The following is a 19,446-nucleotide window of genomic DNA, read 5'->3' on the forward strand; positions in this document are numbered from 1 at the left end:
GTGTCTGGTCTCTGTCTATCTATGGTTGGAGTCTGGATCAGTAGAATGAGTTTCCGATAAGAGCAGCCACTGCAGTTCTCCCTTCTCCTTCCCGGAGCTGACAGCCCCTCCTCCCACGGGACTGAGCCTGGCAGGGAGGGGCGCGGGTCCCCTGGCTGCAAAAACTTACAGATTTCGCTGATCTCAGCAGTTCGACATTTTCATGAGTGTTGTATGAAGTATGCCCAAAGACAGATTGCTCTGTGGTGTCCAGTCCACGCAGTTCCTGGCTTTCTACCTACTTTCCTGGAGGAGTAACTAAAACATACAGCTCACCAGTCTTCCATCTTGCCCCGCCCATACATCCTTAGCTTGATATTAATGGTCCTCTCTAGCTTAATTCCAAATTGCATTTGCAGTCCCATCTTTGATGACTCTACACATCTCTTAAGTTTCTGCATGCATCACATTCTTATATTGTTACTGTTTCTATCCATATCTCATCTCTCCTATTAGATTATAAAAATGATGACTTATTCTCTATTGTATTCCACTACCAAGTTCATCCATGTCGCACACATTTACTGAGTGTTAGCTCTTACTGAGGCATAAGGCATGTGGTCTGGAGTATGAATGGGTAAAACCCTGGGACTATTTTTAAAGAATTTAAAGTCCTGTAAAGGAAATAAGACATGAGCATAGTAATACTACATGGTACAAGCTGATAAGTATATTAAAAGAATAAGATGGGGGTTCAGGAGGAGCTTTATAGAAGAGCTAGCATTAGAACTGAGTCTTGGCCTTTTAGGATAGTGCCTTAGTTTGCTCTGGCTGCTATGACAAATATCATAGGTTAGTTGGCTTAAACAACAGGAATTTTATTGTCTCAAAGTTTTGGAGGCTAGAAGTCCAAAATCAAGGTATTATCAAGGCCATGCTTTCTTCCAGAACTACAGCGTTCCGGTGGTAGTTTTCCAGCAATCCTTCATCACATGGCAATCTGTCTCCTTGGGTCTCCTCCTCTGACTTCTACTTCCATGTCCAATTTCCTCTTTTTAAAGGACTGCAGTCGCATTGGATTAAGGTCCCTGATTCAATTTGGCCTCACCAAGGTCCTATTTACAAATGAGTTCCCACCCACAGGACTGAGGTTAGGACTTGAACATGTCTTTGTGGGGGACATGGACCAATCCATAATACACAGAGGGCCTTGGATATGCAAGACAGGGGTGATGGTATTTCAGATGGACTAAGGCATGAAGGTGGGAAATGTAAGCATGTCTATGTGGAACAATGAATAGTTCAGTTCACCCACAGTACTTGGTATTTGAAAGAGAAGCCAAAATGAAGCTGAAGGGCAGGCTGGGGCAAGACTATAGAGGGTTTTGAATGCAAAATGAAGGAGGTGAAGTCAGCAAAGAAGCACTAAAAGGTTTCTGAGCAAAGGACTTGTGTGTTCAGAGCTGGGCTCCAGAAAGGGTCATCTGGAATATTTTGAGTGGCTATGAGTGGACATGGTTGTTAGAAGATGTGTTAGGAGGCTCTGATAATTGTTACATAGATGAGGGCCCAAACTAGGGCAGTGGCAATGGGGATGGAGAGGAGTGGAGAGGCAAAGATTGACACACTAAGACTTGTTAACTAGCTGGATAATGGGGACAAAAAGTGAGAAGAATCAAAGATGACACTAAGGTTTGAGTTTCAAGGTAGAAGAACATGTGTGTATGTTTTGTAGGGGAAAAGGAAGGTGAGTTTAATTTTGGATATATTGAATTTCAATTGCAAATGGAACATACATATGAATGGATTTCATTGTAGTTTTTATTTGCATTTCCCTAATGACTTAAGGACCCTGAATATCTTTACATGAGTTTATCAACCATTTGTATCTTTTTTCATTAAGTGTCTGTTCAAATCTTTTGCTTATTTTTGTATCAGAGTGAAAGCAGTTTTAAAAATATATTCTGGAAACAACTTCTTTGTCAAATACATGTATTGCAGATACTTTCTCCCAGTCTGTGACTTTGTTTTTTTATTTTCTTAATGGTGTGTTTCAAAAAGCAGAAGTTTTTACTCTTGATGAAGTGTAATTTATCAATTTTTTTCTTTCATAGTTAGGGCTTTTGGTGCCCCATGTAGAAAATCTTTGTCTACACCAAGATCATGAAAATTGTCTTTTATGTTTTCTTCTGGAATTTGAGGACTGTGCCTATCCTTTGCCCCCACCAGACTGAAGACACAGCAAAGGTAGATTACATGTTTTAGTACTGTCTCTCAGAAACTCTCTATTTACTTAGTTTATATCATATTCTGCTATTCTGCTTTTCCCACTACTCTCTCATCACTCATTTTAACTTTTACATTTAGATCCACAATCTATTTTTAGTTAACAGGGAAATGCACATTAAAACCACAATGATGCATACACTAGAATGGCTAAAATTAAAAAGACGGACAATTCTGAGTGTCAGCAAAAGTGTGGAGCAACTGGAACTCTCATACATTGCTGGTGGGGATGTAAATAATGCAACCACTTTAGATACTACCCACCAATTCCATACCTGGGTACTTTCCTAAGAGAAAAGAAAACATATGTCCATTCAAAGAATTGTACAAGAATATTTGTAACAGCCTCATTCTTAAGAGCCCCAGACAGTCAAAAATCTAAACGCCCATCAACAGATGGATGGATAAGCAAACATTATTCAGCAATAAAAAGGATTGGAAAAGGATTGGACTACGGAAACACTCAAGAACATGGATGAACCTTAAAAGCATTATGCTAAGTGAAAAAACCAGACACAAAAGACTACACACTATGCATGGTTCCATTTTTACGAAATTCTAGAACAGTCAAAGCTAATCTAAAGTGACAAAGAGCAGATCAATTGTTGGCTAGAACCAGAGGCTACAGGAAATTTTTTGGAGTGATGATTATATTGTATCCATTTGTGAAAATGCATAGAACTATGCATTACAGTAAGGGCATTTTATTGTATACAAGTAATTCCTTGATAAGTTAATTTTTTAAAATTACTTTATTTATCAAATAAAAACATTTCCAAATGAAATAAAGCAAAGCAATGGGGAGAAAGAAATATTTTGGAATAACTTCATTCCTTCCAATATACTCCTACCATAACAAAAGAACATTAATGAACCACAGTTACATAAATACATTAATTTTGAAAAATGGAGGGGAGAGGAGCTTAATAGAAATCTTAAGGCTAGAGATTGAGTTTTGCTTAGGATTTACCATAAAATAGTATTGGAAGTCCTGAAATTATGAAGAAATAAATAATAGAGCTGGAAAAAATGCCAGAGACAGATCCTTACAGAGGACCTGAAGGTTATAGGAGGTAGAGAAAAAGAGAAAAAATGCTCAGAAAAAAAGGATGAGAATTAGAGTTTAAAGCTGCAGAAGCTAAGTGAGAAGAGAGTTTCAGTTAGAGTAAGGTAAATGACATTGGGTACCTTTTACATATAGGCAACAAACTTCCCCAGGCTGCATGAAATGGCCAAATCAAGTAAACCAGTAGGGCCTTTGGCAGATAGAGGCAAAGTTGCTTCAAGCTGCAACCGAATATAAAAGTAGCAGAACTGAATTTGGGAAACTGTTTATATGCTTTCCTGCATTTGAGGCACTGGTAGAACCATGCAGTGCTCAACTTTTAGACAGATTGTTAAACTCAAACTGCTATAGAAGTACCCTGGCTTTCATATCAGTAACGTTGGTGTTATAGCTTAAGACTACTTAATATAAAATAGCAAAACAGATTTGCTAATGATGAGGACCTGGAAGGCAGCCAGGCAAATCACATTAGCACCACATTAGCAGATCTGGAAAAGAAGGGTGGATGGATGACAGCAGCTGTGGAAAGGTGTGGTGATTTGGAACAGTTCCAATCAGTGTGGGCAGAAGATGGCTGGCAAGGCCATTTTGAAGCACCACTCAAATGCTATTCCGCAGTTGTGGCATTATCAGCAACAACAGTCGCTGAAAGACTAAACTGCCGTGCTTTGTGTGGCTGATGAGGTGAAGTAGAGAAACTCACACATGTTACATCCTATAAACAGCTACTCACGGAAGCAAACCTCACAAAAGTACCCGCTGTGGAAAAAGCCACTGTAGCACAATGTTTGCAGCTAGCTTTATTTGTAGAAAGTAGAGCCAAGGATAGACTATCTGAACTCTCAGTCAAAGCACAGGAAGCTGGGCTGTGTTGTATAGCAAAAGTCATAAGGAATGAGTTCATCTTGTTTCTTGGGTATTCCAATACAATATGTTAGTTTTAAAATGAAAAGATGAAACTAGTACTAAGTCCCAGATCTCCACTTGAATTAAAATGCTTGTGGGGAGAACTGTTTACTTGAGGACCAATTTGATGACTACTGGTATCTTGGCTCTGAATCACACAGGGCTGCCACCAGGCTAAAGAGAATACAAGGAAGATTTTCTTCAGCACAGGCAGGGAGGACAGAAAACAGATAACAGGAAATAAAGTTAAAGAAAGGCCACGGAATGGGAGAGAAAAAATAAAAGGAGAGGGACTATAATAAAATGGGTTACAAAGTTCTGAGTGGTAAGAGGGCAAAGCAATGCAGTGCCAGAAGGTTGTCACCTTTGGTCCAGCATAACACTGAATGTCGCCTGTGGTTATTACGTCCTCTCTCACTCCTTTCCAGTAAGCCCCTTTCCCTCAATTTTCTTAATAATTCACTATGATTAAGTAGGATTGTTTGAGTTAATTCTGCCTACCATGGGCCCAATTTTGTGCTGGGACTAAAGACACCAAAATGAAAAGACTGTTTCTGACCTCAAGTAGCTTGCATAGCATTAAGAGACAAAAATACAAACAAATAAATAAAATATAAAGTAAAAATTATAAGCATATGCCAAATACAAACTCATTACAGAGGGAGATTTACTAACCAATGGCAGAATGGAAATTTGTTCACAGGGGACCAGGAAGAGCTTTAAGGAGTTGAGTTTTGTAGGATAAACAAAAGCAGTCCAGATAGACAAGCAGTGGCAAGGAAGAGATTTCAGGCAAGGGAGACAGTTTGTGCAAAGACTTGGAGGCATGAAACAATATGGGTAATAAATTCAGTAACTCTAAGTTCTATCTTGCTGGAGCACACAGTATGAGGGGCAAATGGTTGGAGAAGAGGCTGGAGAATATACAACAGCTGTATCAGTCATATCATAAAAAGCCATCTATGTCTAAATAAGAAATATTAATTTAGAGGTCCTTCTGGCAGAAAAATTTAAGGCTGTAATGCTATTGATACCCAGAAACAAGTTAATATGATGTGCTTTCTTTAGTTCCTGAACTTGGCATATACAGCCTAGCACACAGTAGATGCTAAATAAAGATGCATTGGAAGCCTATAAATTTTCAGTATGGCCAACATTATATTCCAGACATTGCCCTAAGCACTTTATTTATATTAACAATTCAATGCTCACATATATCCAATGAGGCAAGGACTATTATTAGCTTTATTTTACAGGGATGGTAAATGATTTGCTCAAGGTCAAACAACTAGTAATGGTAGAGTTGGGATTTTGCATCCCGGCAGGCCAACTCCTGAGCTCCCACTATTAATCACCTTACTACCTGGTCAAGGACATTCCCTGGACCTGGATTAATAGCTAACATTGAGCCAGAGCCAACAAGTGAGTAACAAAGTATTATTGATGAAGTATTAACTTCTTTGGGCTACTTACTATACCAAGGAGTTTAGGGAATAATATTTATGATTATGACAGCAGTGTTTTTAATCCACTGTACAATTGTTTACTTATTTTAAAGAATCTAATCCAAACTCTTATGAAATGGAAACTATTACATAAAATTTAACATTACTCAATAAATTACAGTTTATTACCCTGAGATCCTGGCTCTGTTATAAAGTACATACTACTTCCAATAAATGGCATGTTTATTAGTCAAATATATTTCTATTATATTGTAGTCTACTGCTGTCCTTTTCTTGTGAAAGGCGTGACGACAACTCTAAGGAGAAGAGAAAGAGGAGAGGGTTCAAGTGGTTTTGAAATTCCTCCAGGGCAGCAGTTTCAATGAAAGTGTTGCTTGATGAGGAAATCTTTAAATGGAGCAATATTTTCCTAATCTTTATTTCAAAAGTATACCTAAGTTCACTCAAAAGACACATGGACCCAGAAGATATCAATTTCAAATCCTTTATTATAGTAGTCTCATAAATGAAAATCAAAACAAAGAAAAATACAGCCAAGTGCCAAAAATATAGCACCTCACATAATTATGAAGTAATTACCCTCTGTTTTTTTCTTCTGAATTCTTTACCTAATATAATAGAAACTGGTACAAACCTGACAGATCAGCAATGCAGTCAAAGATCTACATAGTCATTAGAGTAAGAAGAAAAGAGCAGTCGCTCAGCTTCTCTTGTGCTACTATTTTCTTTATCGATTTGCCTCTGTAGTCAGGCTTTGCTTAGTGAATATGTAGCTGGAATTTTGACCTGCAATGGATTTGCAGAGCTATTTAAAACATATATTATTTCAGGAGAGGGTAACTCCTGAGCTAATTTAATACAGGTCCAAAATATGATTCATTCCCTTATTTTCCTCAGGTGTTTTCATTTAATATCTTTGAGATGCTAATAAGTGTCTCTGAGTAAAGTTTAGAAACTTAACTGAGATCTTAATTCAATTAGTGGCTTTATGTGTCTGCTGTTGTTCCATATTACCCATGCTTTGGAAGTTTATAAAATCCCTTGACACTAGTTCATTTTAGAGGCACGAATTTCTTGAGGGGATTTTCTGTATAATAGGCTTCTAAGCAGAAAGCAAAACTCAGGGACATATATAAACAACCGTCTCAAAATACACCATCAGTAGCATATACTTCTGTTAGGTTTCTACATTGACTATAGCAATGTTGGATGGTGATAGAGCCTTAGCACACACTTGTTCTTTTAAATCATTAGATTATACAGTGCCCCCAGTTTATGCAAAATATTTTATAATATTTCCTTTACTACATTGAAATATAAATAATAGACCATACAACATGCCATATAAATAATTTAAAATAATTAACAAAATGTATTAACAGTAAGATAAAGGAGAAATAAGAATAAATTAACTTTAAATAATTTGTATTTCAATATAAAAATGTTCAGTCACAACTATACTAGAAGACATAATGGAGTGTCCTAGTTTGCTAATGCTGCAGAATGCAAAACACCAGAGATGGATAGGCTTTTATAAAACGGGGGTTTATTTCACTACACAGTTACAGTCTTAAGGCCACAAAGCATCCAAGGTAACACCTCAGCAATCGGATACCTTCACCTGAGGATGGCCAATGGCGTCTGGAAAACCTCCGCTAGCTAGGAAGGCAGCTGGCATCTGCTCCAAAGCTCCGGCCTCAAAACGGCTTTCTCCCAGGACGTTCCTTTCTAGCAAGCTTGCTTCTCTTCAAAACATCACTCCCAGCTGCACTCTCTTTCCTCTTTGAGTCAGCTCATTTATATAGCGCCACCGATCAAGGCCCACCCCGAATGGGTGGGGCCACGCCTCCATGGGAACATCTCATCAAAATTATTGCCCACAGCTGGGTGGGGCACATTCCAAGCAAATCCAGCCATCACCAAAACGCCTGCCCCACACAAGACCATAAAGATAATGGCATTTGGGGGACACAATACACTCAAACCGGCACAATGGAGTCATCAAACGCTTGTAACTACTAAAATAAATGTATTTAAGGAATTAAGGTAATCAGAAGATTTTCAAAAATCTGAAGAAAATTAAATTAGGTGGACATTAGAATGAAAGCTAATGCAAAAAAATACTTTACGTTTATATGTAAAACAGTTCTAGGTTCGAATAGGGTTTTCTTTTATATGCATGTCCTATGAGACTTTTGGAATTTGTGCAGGATGTGGGACAATTCTTTGCACATTGTATGATGTCTAATCTCCCAGATCCATGCCCTCTAAATGCCAGTAGATACCCCCACACACACTACTCTATCATCAACCACACTAAAAAATGGCCCAACAAATATCCATAATATCCTCTAGGGGGCAATGCCACCTCTATTAAGAACTACTGTTTTAGATGAATCAAACAGACTTTCTGCCATATGATAAGTTTTAATGGTGATTCTTAAATATATATATATATATGTATATACACACACACACTTGTATTTGGATACACACATATATATTTCCTATATTTTCAATCAGAATTATACTAAAATAAAGTTTTGATAATGAAATATGTTTATTAAATATAAGCATGAATCACAACATTGTGTTGTGATGAATTGCAATCTGTATTGCTAAGTCTTCCTGTTCCAAATAGATGGCTTCAGTATTCACTGATGAAGTCACTCAATACTGCAAAGCACTTGATCTGAGACTAACACATCAGTATTGTAACAGTTTTCTTAAAGATATTTCAATTAAGTAGGGGTTAACAATAATTTCACTTAATACTTAAGCCAATGCTTTCTGAGCATGGAAAGAATTGAATCAACAGATGATTATTGAAACTGAGTCATATACAAAGAGTTCATTGTTCATTCATACAATGAAACAAAATCTCACTGTTAGTACTTAGGTAGTAATGGGTTGTTAAAATAGGAATCCATCTGAGTAAAGTTGGTCAACAAAAGAAATACAGAAGCATAAAATGAACAAGTACATGTCTTTAGATCCAGACATGCAATGAGAAATTCTGAGTTACTATAAACCTTGCATTCCAGGTATTTGGTCATTTAAAACAAGATGCATATCTTAACCTCTGAACAGGTATGTAAGATACTGATGGTTTCAAGTCCTAGTTGTGTTAAGGAATGGTGGAGGTGATTGCCTTTGTGAGACATAATTGTATTACCGGAAAATTTTTCATGATCGCAACCCCACATCACAACCTGCACCATATCTGACTCCCTTAGGCAAGTCAGTCACCTTGCTGAGCCTCAGTTTTATCTGCAAAATGGAGACAATTGTTCTCATTTAGTAGAGTTTTTACAGGGCTCAAAGAAAGGAGGTTCACTTCACAGAATGTATGGCATATACAGGCTAAGCGCTTAATAAGCATTGGCAACTTTTACAATAATTATTGTTATTCACATGCTTTCAATCACTGTATGCTCTTAACAGAACACTGTATGCTTTGTTTCTTGGAATTATCTTCTTGACATTGACTTATGTTTCTGCAGCCACATGAAGGAAAACAAAGTGACTGGACCACATTTTTTCTTGTTGATGAATATTTGCTTGTGCCATATTTAATGAACTATATCAATACTAGTTTAGTTTATTGGCTGTTGCTGTGAAGGATAACACTAATACATCTCTTCAGGTCACTACTTTCAAACTGTATTCCACATAACCAGATGTCCTCGGAGCTGCTGAATTGAGCATCTTGGGAGGGTAGCTGAGGAAGACACCTTTGATTCCTCAGAACAGCTCTGATTTGCTTTCATTCACCCTATGAACATATATTTGGCTGCAAAGTTTTTGGAATTTTCTCAATTTGGGTGACTGTCTGACCTGAATTTAGGGCTTTTCTAAAATAGAATCATACTTTTTGAAATAACAGCTTGAGTTTAAAAATAGCTAACCTTTATAGAATGCTTAGTCTATGTCAGACACTCTGCTAAGCATTTTATGCCCATCACTGCCATTACCCAGAAACCCTTTGATGGGGATATTCTCTTCATCCCCATTTAAAAAAATCATTTATTATTTTTATAAGGACAACATATACACATACGTACAAAATACCTACTGGTAGAATCGTCTTTTATAATTTCATTTGATTTACAAAAACAGGACAGCAAAATAACTTAGGTCACTAATACTGTACAAAAATAAAACTGATAAACAGCTGTAAAGGTCGGTATCTTACAGTGTTACAGATCACTCTCCTGTCGTGAAAGAACATCTCAATCTGCCCAGAGCGATGAGTACTACGCTACGTCTATTGGCAAACTGACAACTAATCGGTTTCTGTAACTGTAACTACTAAATATAATCTCAAAAGAAGCATGGTGTAGAGCTAGACCTTAAAACCAGAGCATCATTCCACAATGGTGAAGGGCTTCACCGTGGTGAAGGAGAGGAGTTATCATAACTCTAAAACTATTAATTTTGTAGACTATGACAGCTACTTAACTATATTAGATAAAACAACTTTTCTTCCTTTTTAAACATCTGCAATAGTCTTTCAAAAGTTCAGTTTGGTTAAAAAAGTAAACAAAATTATAGTATAAAAAGTAATTGCTTCATAGTTCTAGTGTTCAATGATTTCTAGTAGTCCTATTTGAACCATATCTTGATATAGTAACTCTAACTAGATTCATTCCCATTTTGTAAAGCAGTAAACTGATACACAGAAAGATTAAGTAACATGTACAAGGTCACATAGTGCTTATGCAGTGGAGCTAGGATTTGAACTCATAACAGTTTGTATCCAGCGTCTGTGCTTTCAGTCTCTATATTATACTGTATATCCAATAGTATTTCTACACAAATTGTACAACTACCCCTATCCAACTTGTACTGATTCAGGACTGAATCAGGTTCTGGCTGTTTGGCTGTCCGCTGTGCTTAAGGAAAGGTGCACTCTACTTCAAGAAGCTCATGAATATCAAAACCTTAATCACAGCTATTTGGATGACAGGAATTCATGCTTTACAAACCAACCATGGCCCTACTTATATTAAAATCAAAGTTGCAAAATAAAGAAACATTCTGAAAAACATTGTCTGCTTCATTTAGATAACAGTGTGCAGAATGAATTGAAAGATAAAAATGCTCAGCATTTGCTGTTTCCTTTTCCTTTTTTTATTTTAAGCCCCATGGTGTTATGGATGATATTATCAGGCAATTTGGTTTGAATATGTTCCCATGCTGGACTGCACAGATTACCCAACTAATGACATGCATACTCCTTGCCATTGTGACACCTCTCTTCTCACAAGTGGGAATTTCAAGTGACAGACTAAAGCTGTTTGCTATCAATTTTGCAAAAAACACATCTGCCAGATAGCCAAGATTTAGTTCAGAGACCGAAATCGATTAATATTCTAATTTGTTACCTGTCATTAGTGTCACACTATATTATGCCAAGTCAAAAGCAATAACCTTTATATAATATATGCTCCTAAAGGAATTTGATTTTAGGGATGTGTGTTGTTGTTGTTGTTGTTGTTGTTCAGAGTTGCTCCGTGTGTATAAATCCCATTAGAAATTTCAATTACACCAGTCATAAAAAACTGTGATGGATTAAAATGAAAGTGTAAAATATTCACTGTTAAATATTTTTAATAAAACTGCACTGCTGTATTTATGATTCATTTTTCCCTAACACTTATTTACCATACTATTTTAAGATTTTAGGTATTTCAGGGTTTCTTCCTATTAACTCAAGAAGAAAGCTAGCAACATATAGGAGTTACCCAGATCCTCAGATATCCTATTATTTTAGGTGGCTAGTCAAAGGCAAATCTCCAAGGAGCAGACTGATTACCAGGTCTGATTTCCATTGCCCAAGAAAAGGATGTGAGAATGGGACAATGACTTGAGTAGGAATGGGATGAGGTGGGCTAGGTCAAAAACAAAAGAAAAAGAAAGAAAAGGGAGTTTCATAGATATTTCTTTTTAGCTGATTTTTTTTTTTCTGCTAATGAACAGAGAGGAGAAACTAAGGTAAGAGCCAGCACTAAGGTGGCAAAGGATAAGAAGATGGTATTGCCACTACAAAGGCAGGAACAATTTGCTTTTTCAATGTGAGAGACATAGTCAAGTCTTGAACAGATGTTTTCTTTACTGTTAGAAAATTTTATTTTTAATATGCTTTAATTTTTCAGCATTTTAAGACTTTGTGCCAGTTTGGATATATTATATCCCCCAGAAAAGCCATCTTGTGGGGGCAGACTGATTGGTCTGTTGATTATGGCGGAACCTCTGATTGAATTATTTCCATGGAGGTGTAGACCTTGATTAGTCTACCGGAGCATTTTAGAGAGAAGGTATGTACCAACACAGCCCCAGATGCTTGCTGATGCTTGGAGGCACTTGGAGATGCAGACAGAAGGATGTTTGGAGACGCTAAGCTAAGAGATGAAGCCCAGAGTTCGCCCTGGAGAACTAAGAGAAGACCCCCAGATACTTAGAAAGAAACATCCTGGGAGAAATAAGCAAGGACACACAGAAACTGAGAGACAGAGGAGCTAAGACAGAAGCTGAGAGACATTTTGGAGAAAGCCATTTTGAACCACAACCCAGAAGCAAAGTACCAGCTGACAAATGTGTTTCAGATGCCATTATCCCTTCTTCATGAAAGTGACATCTTACTGATGCCTTTGTCTGGACTGATCTATGGCCTTAGAACTGTGACACTGTAACTTAATAAATCCCCTTTATAAAAGCCAATTCATTTCTGGTATTCTGCATAACAGCTGCATTCGCAAACCGGAACAGACTTCATAGTCTAAGAGGGGTGGTTCAGGATATAAATTAAATTGACATACAGTCATGCAGCTATTCATGTATTCATTCTTTATTTTAGTGAATAGACAATGAGGGCCTCATATGTGCTAGGCTCTACCCTAGGTGCTGGGGATAAAGCTGTGCATAAAAACAGATCCAATTCCTTGTTCTCAAGAGGCTTACATTCTTTTGAAGAGAGAGAGCAAAATTTAAAGTCACATAATAAAATACAAAGCATTACAGATGTTGCTGCGTAATACAAAGAGAAGTAAAGCAAGGATGGGGGCAGGAATAATACAAAGAGCAATAAAGCAAGGATGGGGGCAGGAAATGCTGCCAAAAATGGGGTGGGATGAATGGATTGGAATTTCAGGTAGTGTGGTTGGAGAAGTCCTAACTAAGAAGATGGAGTTTGAGCAAAGACCTAAAGGAGGTGAGTGAATGAGTTGCAAAGACCTAAAGGAGGTGAGTGAATGAGGAGACGTATTTCAGGCAGATGGAACATTTCTATCCCATAGTTATCAATTTTGCGATCTCTCTCATATTGTTTACTCTTTCAGAGAAGAAGGCGGTGTTGAAGATAAGCATATTAAAAATAAAATTTTCTAACACTAGGGAAAGCATCGGTTCAAGGCTTGACTATGTCTCTCACATTTAATTTGGTGTTGTTCATTGCTTTCTCTGCCTCCCTACTGCAAAATTCTCTGAAAGCAAACTTTTTGATAAAATATTTCTTAAGAGAGTATGGCCTTAGAACTGTGACACTGTAACCTAAGAAATCCCCTTTATAAAAGCCATATAGGCATTTGGTTTCTGCCTTGTAGCTACAACCTCAAAATTAGATCAAAAGTACCAGGATTTATAAACCAGTCCATCAGCTCAGCTGCAGAGTATGGTGGAGAACTGAGATCTTGTGGTTCCCATCCCAGGGCTCCGTCTATTGGAGCGGGTCCATCTCCAAATGGTTACAGATCTTCCTGCTGAGGATGGTAATTACTGCCTACTGTGCTGAGTGTTTCTCAGATGAACTTGAATTTGTTAAAAAGTGGACAGACGAATCAACAATTACTGAGAAATAAGAAAGAACTTGATTCCTTTTTCATTCTGTTTCTCAGTGTCCTTACAGTAAAATTCTCTAATAAATCTTATAACTCTTCCATCTGGATTATTGCAACAGCCTGCTAACTGGCTCTTTTGTCTTTTACCTTTGCCCATCAACAGCCCATTTTTGATACAGTAGCAAGAGTGATCTTTTAGAAAACCCAAGTCAGATCATGGGACACCTCCAAAAGCATTTCACTTAGAATAAAAACCAAGTACCTTAGAATGATCCACAAGAGCTTACATGATCCGGCTGTCTGCTACTCTCAAATTCCTTTTCTGTCCCTCATCCTCTTGCTGATTCCACTTAAGATACACTGGGCTTCCTGCTCTTCTTGGCAAATTCTTGTCTAAGGGCCTTTGCTGCCATTTCCCAGGTTTTAAGATCTCTTGCTCCCCCACTTCCTCCAGATTCCATTATCAAAGTAACCAGTCCTGATCATCTTGAAAGATAATAAACTTTTACCCTCTATCCCCAAGTCTACTCAACTTACTTTCCTTTATTTTTCTTAATATCATTCATCACTACTTGACATAATGTATATATTTATCTCTTTATTCTCCCCAGTAGAATATAAGCCTTTTGAGGCCAAAATCTATATTCCCAGCATCTATGAAGTCCCTAGTACATTGTAAGTGTTCAATGAATATTGTTGAATGAATGAAATATCTGATTTTTTTTAAAGACTTTCTAATTTTCTGGTGGTTGCTTTACAAAATAATTCTATAAACAAATAATAGCTTTCTTAGGTTCCTAAGACCTTGATTTGAAACTTCAAACTAGAATTAGAAATCATTAGAATAATCAAAATTAAATAGTCAGAAAATTTTGTCCTCCACTAGAATAACTTCAGATTTACAAGTTACACACACACACAAATATGAAGAAGAAAGACCAACCTGCAGTTAAAGATTTAAGTTAAATGCCATGAATTGGACTTAGTGCTATACTCATACAAATGAACTTAAGTGCAAGTTTTTCCTTTTTCTGATCACAACAAAGAGAATTTTTTTAAACTTCACAAAAGACTTTAAGAAGTAAACAAATGAATAAAAGAAAATCAAACTTGTAATACTGGGAAAGTAGATATTAGCTATTGCTTAGATATCATCTCTACAATGGAATAATTTCATAAGTAAAAACCCAAAAGTACCCATGAACATTAATGTTCTTGAGAGAAAATGGACACTGATGAAGATAAAAATCAGAACCTACATTAAACACAAGATACGGATTTTTTTATAAACTAGGCTTTCATTCATAAATAATAATAGGAATATTCCACTTCCATAAATATTCCTTTTTATTATTGGAATATTAGTATTTTGATAATAAAAATTTCAAATGTAAGTTTATAGAATCTTAGAAGGAGTCCTGCTTTCTTTGCAATGGGTAGGGTGAGTTTCAACCACTTATTTTTATCTTAATAACAATATATAATACTCACATGGAATTTTGTGCAACTCATTCATGAACTTCTCCTTCAGCTTAGAAAAGCCACCTTCTTTTCCTTCTCCAGGACTGGCTGGCTCTGCGGTATTATTTGGTAGAAGAGTCGCAACAGTGGTGACTGGCGGGGCTGCCAGGGCCTCGTGATGACTCTCGCTCACCATTTTAGATTCAGCTGAAACTGTGAGGGGAAAGAGGCAAAGAAAGAACATTCAAGATGGCTTACCCGATCCCATATCAAAGGTATACGAGAGAAGAAAAAACATCAGAGTGTGCACCTGCTCGCTGGATAAATAGTCCATCATTAGCATATTACTTTATGTTGGCTCATGAAATATTTAGGGGACCACAGTGGAGAGTCTTCCCCAGAAGGTAAGACTAGACATAGTTACTGCATAGCATTCTTTCCCAACAACACTATATAAACTGTCAAATCTATTATTTATATGGCCAATTATTTCCTGTATAGATTTAATTTCTGATCCATATCTTACTTAAATGTGTATGAAACAAGTTGCTGACAACCCACTACATTCTAAACATTTTGCATTTTCTAAAGGTAAAGAGATCAAATATTTGTTTTGGAAATGATGATAAATGATGACATATATTCAAAATGTTAGTGGACTTTAAAAATGATTCCATACAATACTATTAAAACATTGATACTTTAAGATGTCATGAATGTTATTCAGAATTTGGTTTTCAAATCTCATTTATTGATGCTAAGCTTTCCTCCCAGTCATTTTTCTGACATTTACTATAGACAATATTCTGATCAATAATTCACTTGTCTTGCCGGGTGATTTTTGGAAGCCATTGCAAGTGTGGCAGGATTGACAAGATATGTCAAGGCACAGATGAAGTTAAACACATGACTTGTCTGTTTAATTATTCCAATTTATTCAGTTTGATACAATTATTTTACTAAATTAATGTATTTATTTAAAATGTTTATTTACCTCTGGAAGATTAAAAAAAAAGCCTCACAATGCTTAACTAGTCAATGAAATAACCTTAGCCTTGAATTCAGAAGACCTCAGTTCTAGTCCTCTTCACTAGCTGAATTGATTTTGACGAGGCATGTAATCTCTTAATTTATCCATCTTTGAAATATGAAAAACTGAAACCTGCCCTTCCTAGAGATTTCTCTGTAAATATTAAGTGCTCTATTTATCTGTGGAGGGTATTCAAAAGAAGAAGAAATGAAGTCATCTTCCCCAGTCTAAAAATTTTCTGGACTTTAATAATTTCACTGTGTGACTTAAAATTTCAGGCTGTGTTGATAATGGAATGGTCGTGATTTGAGCATAATAGACAAATGAAAAGAGGCTAGGCAGGAGCAACTCACAGGCTCCGCAGGAAAGTTGGACCCATAAAGCCCATTTGTGTTGCAAAGAAATGGAAGAGTCCAGCAAAGAGATAAAAGCTTTTTATAGAATTAAAAACTTTTATGAATTAATTACACATACTGACTTAAGTGATGAAAGTACAACTGAAAGTAGAATAATTTCAGATGCATGGAATTGTTATTACGCACTTACTAAAAATCAAGAGATTCTGGATCTCCTGGAAGAAGATCATGTCTGAGGCTAATGCATATATGAATAATCAATTTTTATTTTGTAATTAATTAGTCCTCTTTTTGAAGCTTTTAATTTTCCACTACTAGCTACTAATGTAATCCTTAAGGATAGAATCAGACATATTTTGGTTCGAATCTTCTCTGTTCTTGAGTCTCTTCGTTTGTAAAATGAGGATAATCATACCAAATATAAAAGGTTTCTTATGAATATGAAAATAGATAATCTATGAAAGAATTAGCACAATGCCTGGCACGTAAATTTTGTTCCATCCATCCATCCATCTCTAATAGCACATGGCCATCCAGAATATGGAAAATATTATTATTTTTTGAATTCAAGTTCCTTCCCAGAGATTTGTCCTGATTTTCTGATTATGTTTTGCTTAGGATCTTCTCTCCCTGCAAAAAAGTGGGGTTCTGGGTCCTGTGTGCACTGCTAGCACAATTTAAGTAAAACCATTGATGCAGATACCATAAATTCTATATTTCAAGTAAGTCAGCAAGATTAAATTATAAACACACATATGCAACCATTTATGTGTATGGAACATCAGCAAGCATACATTCAAACCATGAAGGAGATTTTGTTTCTCTGCTATGAGACACACTAGCTATTATATGCATTATTACTTATGTCTCTATGATAGTTGGGAATATTTGAGATATTATGGTTTAAAGGAAATGATTAAGTTAAATAAAAGTAGCTAAATCCAATAGTGTCATCATTAAATTTAGGGCTATCTCCTAACTGTGTTGTGCCTAATTTTTTTCAATTTCTGGAAGTGGGATATTATTGCTGGTCATAACAGATTAATGATCAGCTGCTACTTCCATATGGCTACACAAGTTGGTTTTAGTCTGATGGTTGTGTACCTGTGACATACTGGTTGTTAAATATTTCTCATACTCTCATAACAGCTTATTATGAAACATAAACCATTTCTACAAATAATTTTAATGATCTGAAAGACTATAGGAAAAAGACTTTTGCTAAATAGGGTCAACATTTAGAAAATGTACTTGAAGTTTCCTAGTGTTTTTAAGGAAGCAAAAAATATTTTATGATTTCCAAAAACAATCCTCTTTGGAAATAAGGTATGTGTTGAAGGTGTTCCATCAAAAAAGGTAAAAGCTATCTGCTTTCCACTCTTACCAGCCAATGATCCCCATCATTTCTGATTTTTTAACAAAATCAAGAATAGATTGTAACAAACATATAGACAAGGCTCGTTTTACTTAGTGCAGTATTACTGTGAAATTAAAAAAAAACTTTCATAAAATGCAAAAATGTAATAGGCAATTAAAGGTCTAATATACTAACAAAGGAAGATTGTTTAATATTTTATTATTCTTTCATATCTTCTGAGATAATATTTTTGGAAATAAAAAAACTAAGAAGAGTTACATGATTCTTGAAAATTCACATTTGTGGAAATACCAAGAGGCATCATACTGTAGATGGAAAAACGAGCTAATTATTCAGTCCTGGCTAACAGGATGACTTTTCATGTTCTATTATGTACTTTAGTGTATGAGGTGTTGTTTGCTTAGTCAAGAAAAAAAAGTTGTATTCCACTCAAGCATTAATAAAATAAGTTAGTTATTGAGCACTTGCTAAGTTGCTTAGATATATTGAGCCATATAGTTCTGATACCACTCTCGTGAGATAAGTGTAATTATCTTCCCATTTCAAAGATGAGGAAACTAAGACAGAGAGGTTATATAGTTCAAAGTCATATGGTAGTGATTAGTGGAGTTGGAATTTGAACTTAGGTATCACAGCCACTACAGTATAAGGGACTTGCACACTATAAGAGACAAGTTTCTGATAAGCTAGTGTTTTTAGCAAGATTTTTTACCACTGTCCATAGTAGGAAGTACATTTTACATTGTGATCCAGTATACACACGTCTCTCTGCCTATATGCTATATAATGGACAAGTTTTACATAAAAACACTCATCCTTACCATGTGAAAAGTAATCTGATATATTCAATTCTAGTCTCTTAATGTTCACTAAAAAATTCTAGTTGTACCTCCAAATTATGTATATCCATTTCACAATCCACTAATAGTTTAAGACTGGCAGTTTAGAAAAAACACTATAATAAAAGACTCATTAAGATACAATAACATTAAGTGGGGATAATAATAGCTAACGATGTCATTTATTAACACCTACTAAGTGCCAAATACTATAGTTGATATTTAAATATAATATCCTTAATTCTCAGTACAGTCCTAAAGAGAAACTCAATCCTATATTACAGAAGAAACTGGGACTTGGAGAGGTTAAGTAATTTGCCTGATTCAAGGTTTCTTCTGCTGGTCTCCTCTAATAATAACATTTAAGTATTATTAAACAATTAAATCAGTACCTGAAAGATATTTATGGTTTTCTTTTAAATCCTTTTACTGGTAAATGGAAAACACAAGTCATCTTAATAATGGGAAACAGATTGCTTAATTTTAAAGGTTAGTCATTTAGTTTGTTAAAGTGGAATTTAGCATCCTGAACTCCAAGAGAAATAAGATTGAATGGAAAGATAAATTCTCTCCTAGAAGAAAGTCAGCACAAAAGACACGAATGAGCAATTACCAAATAAAGAAGTATAAATGGTCTGCTGTTCAACATGAAAAAGTGTTCAATCTCACAGATAATCAAAGAAATGAAAGTTGACATAACAATGAGATATCACATATTCATTTATAAATTTGCTAAATATAAATAGAGAAGGAGAGGATACAGTGAGCTAGGCACTTGGGAGGGAGCATAGATTAGCAAAATACTTTATAGAGGTCAAGCTAATAGAATCTATCAAAAGCT

The 19,446-nt window shown here is 35.9% G+C and overlaps 1 protein-coding gene across 4 annotated transcripts in view; it reads right to left on the minus strand.

Annotated features, from left to right (window-relative positions):
* SYT1 (synaptotagmin 1) overlaps nt 1-19,446 on the minus strand; it is a 649,966-nt gene that overhangs the window by 254,301 nt on the left and 376,219 nt on the right. For all 4 annotated transcript variants that reach the window (XM_037847277.1, XM_037847278.1, XM_037847275.1 and 1 more), the window contains one exon: nt 15,033-15,215. In XM_037847277.1, the coding sequence (XP_037703205.1) occupies nt 15,033-15,198 (166 nt within the window). In that variant the 5' untranslated portion in view covers nt 15,199-15,215. The remainder of the gene's footprint in view (nt 1-15,032; nt 15,216-19,446) is intronic.

The sequence above is a fragment of the Choloepus didactylus genome, chromosome 8, assembly GCF_015220235.1.
Source record: "Choloepus didactylus isolate mChoDid1 chromosome 8, mChoDid1.pri, whole genome shotgun sequence".
In the NCBI taxonomy this organism is placed as follows: domain Eukaryota; kingdom Metazoa; phylum Chordata; class Mammalia; order Pilosa; family Megalonychidae; genus Choloepus; species Choloepus didactylus.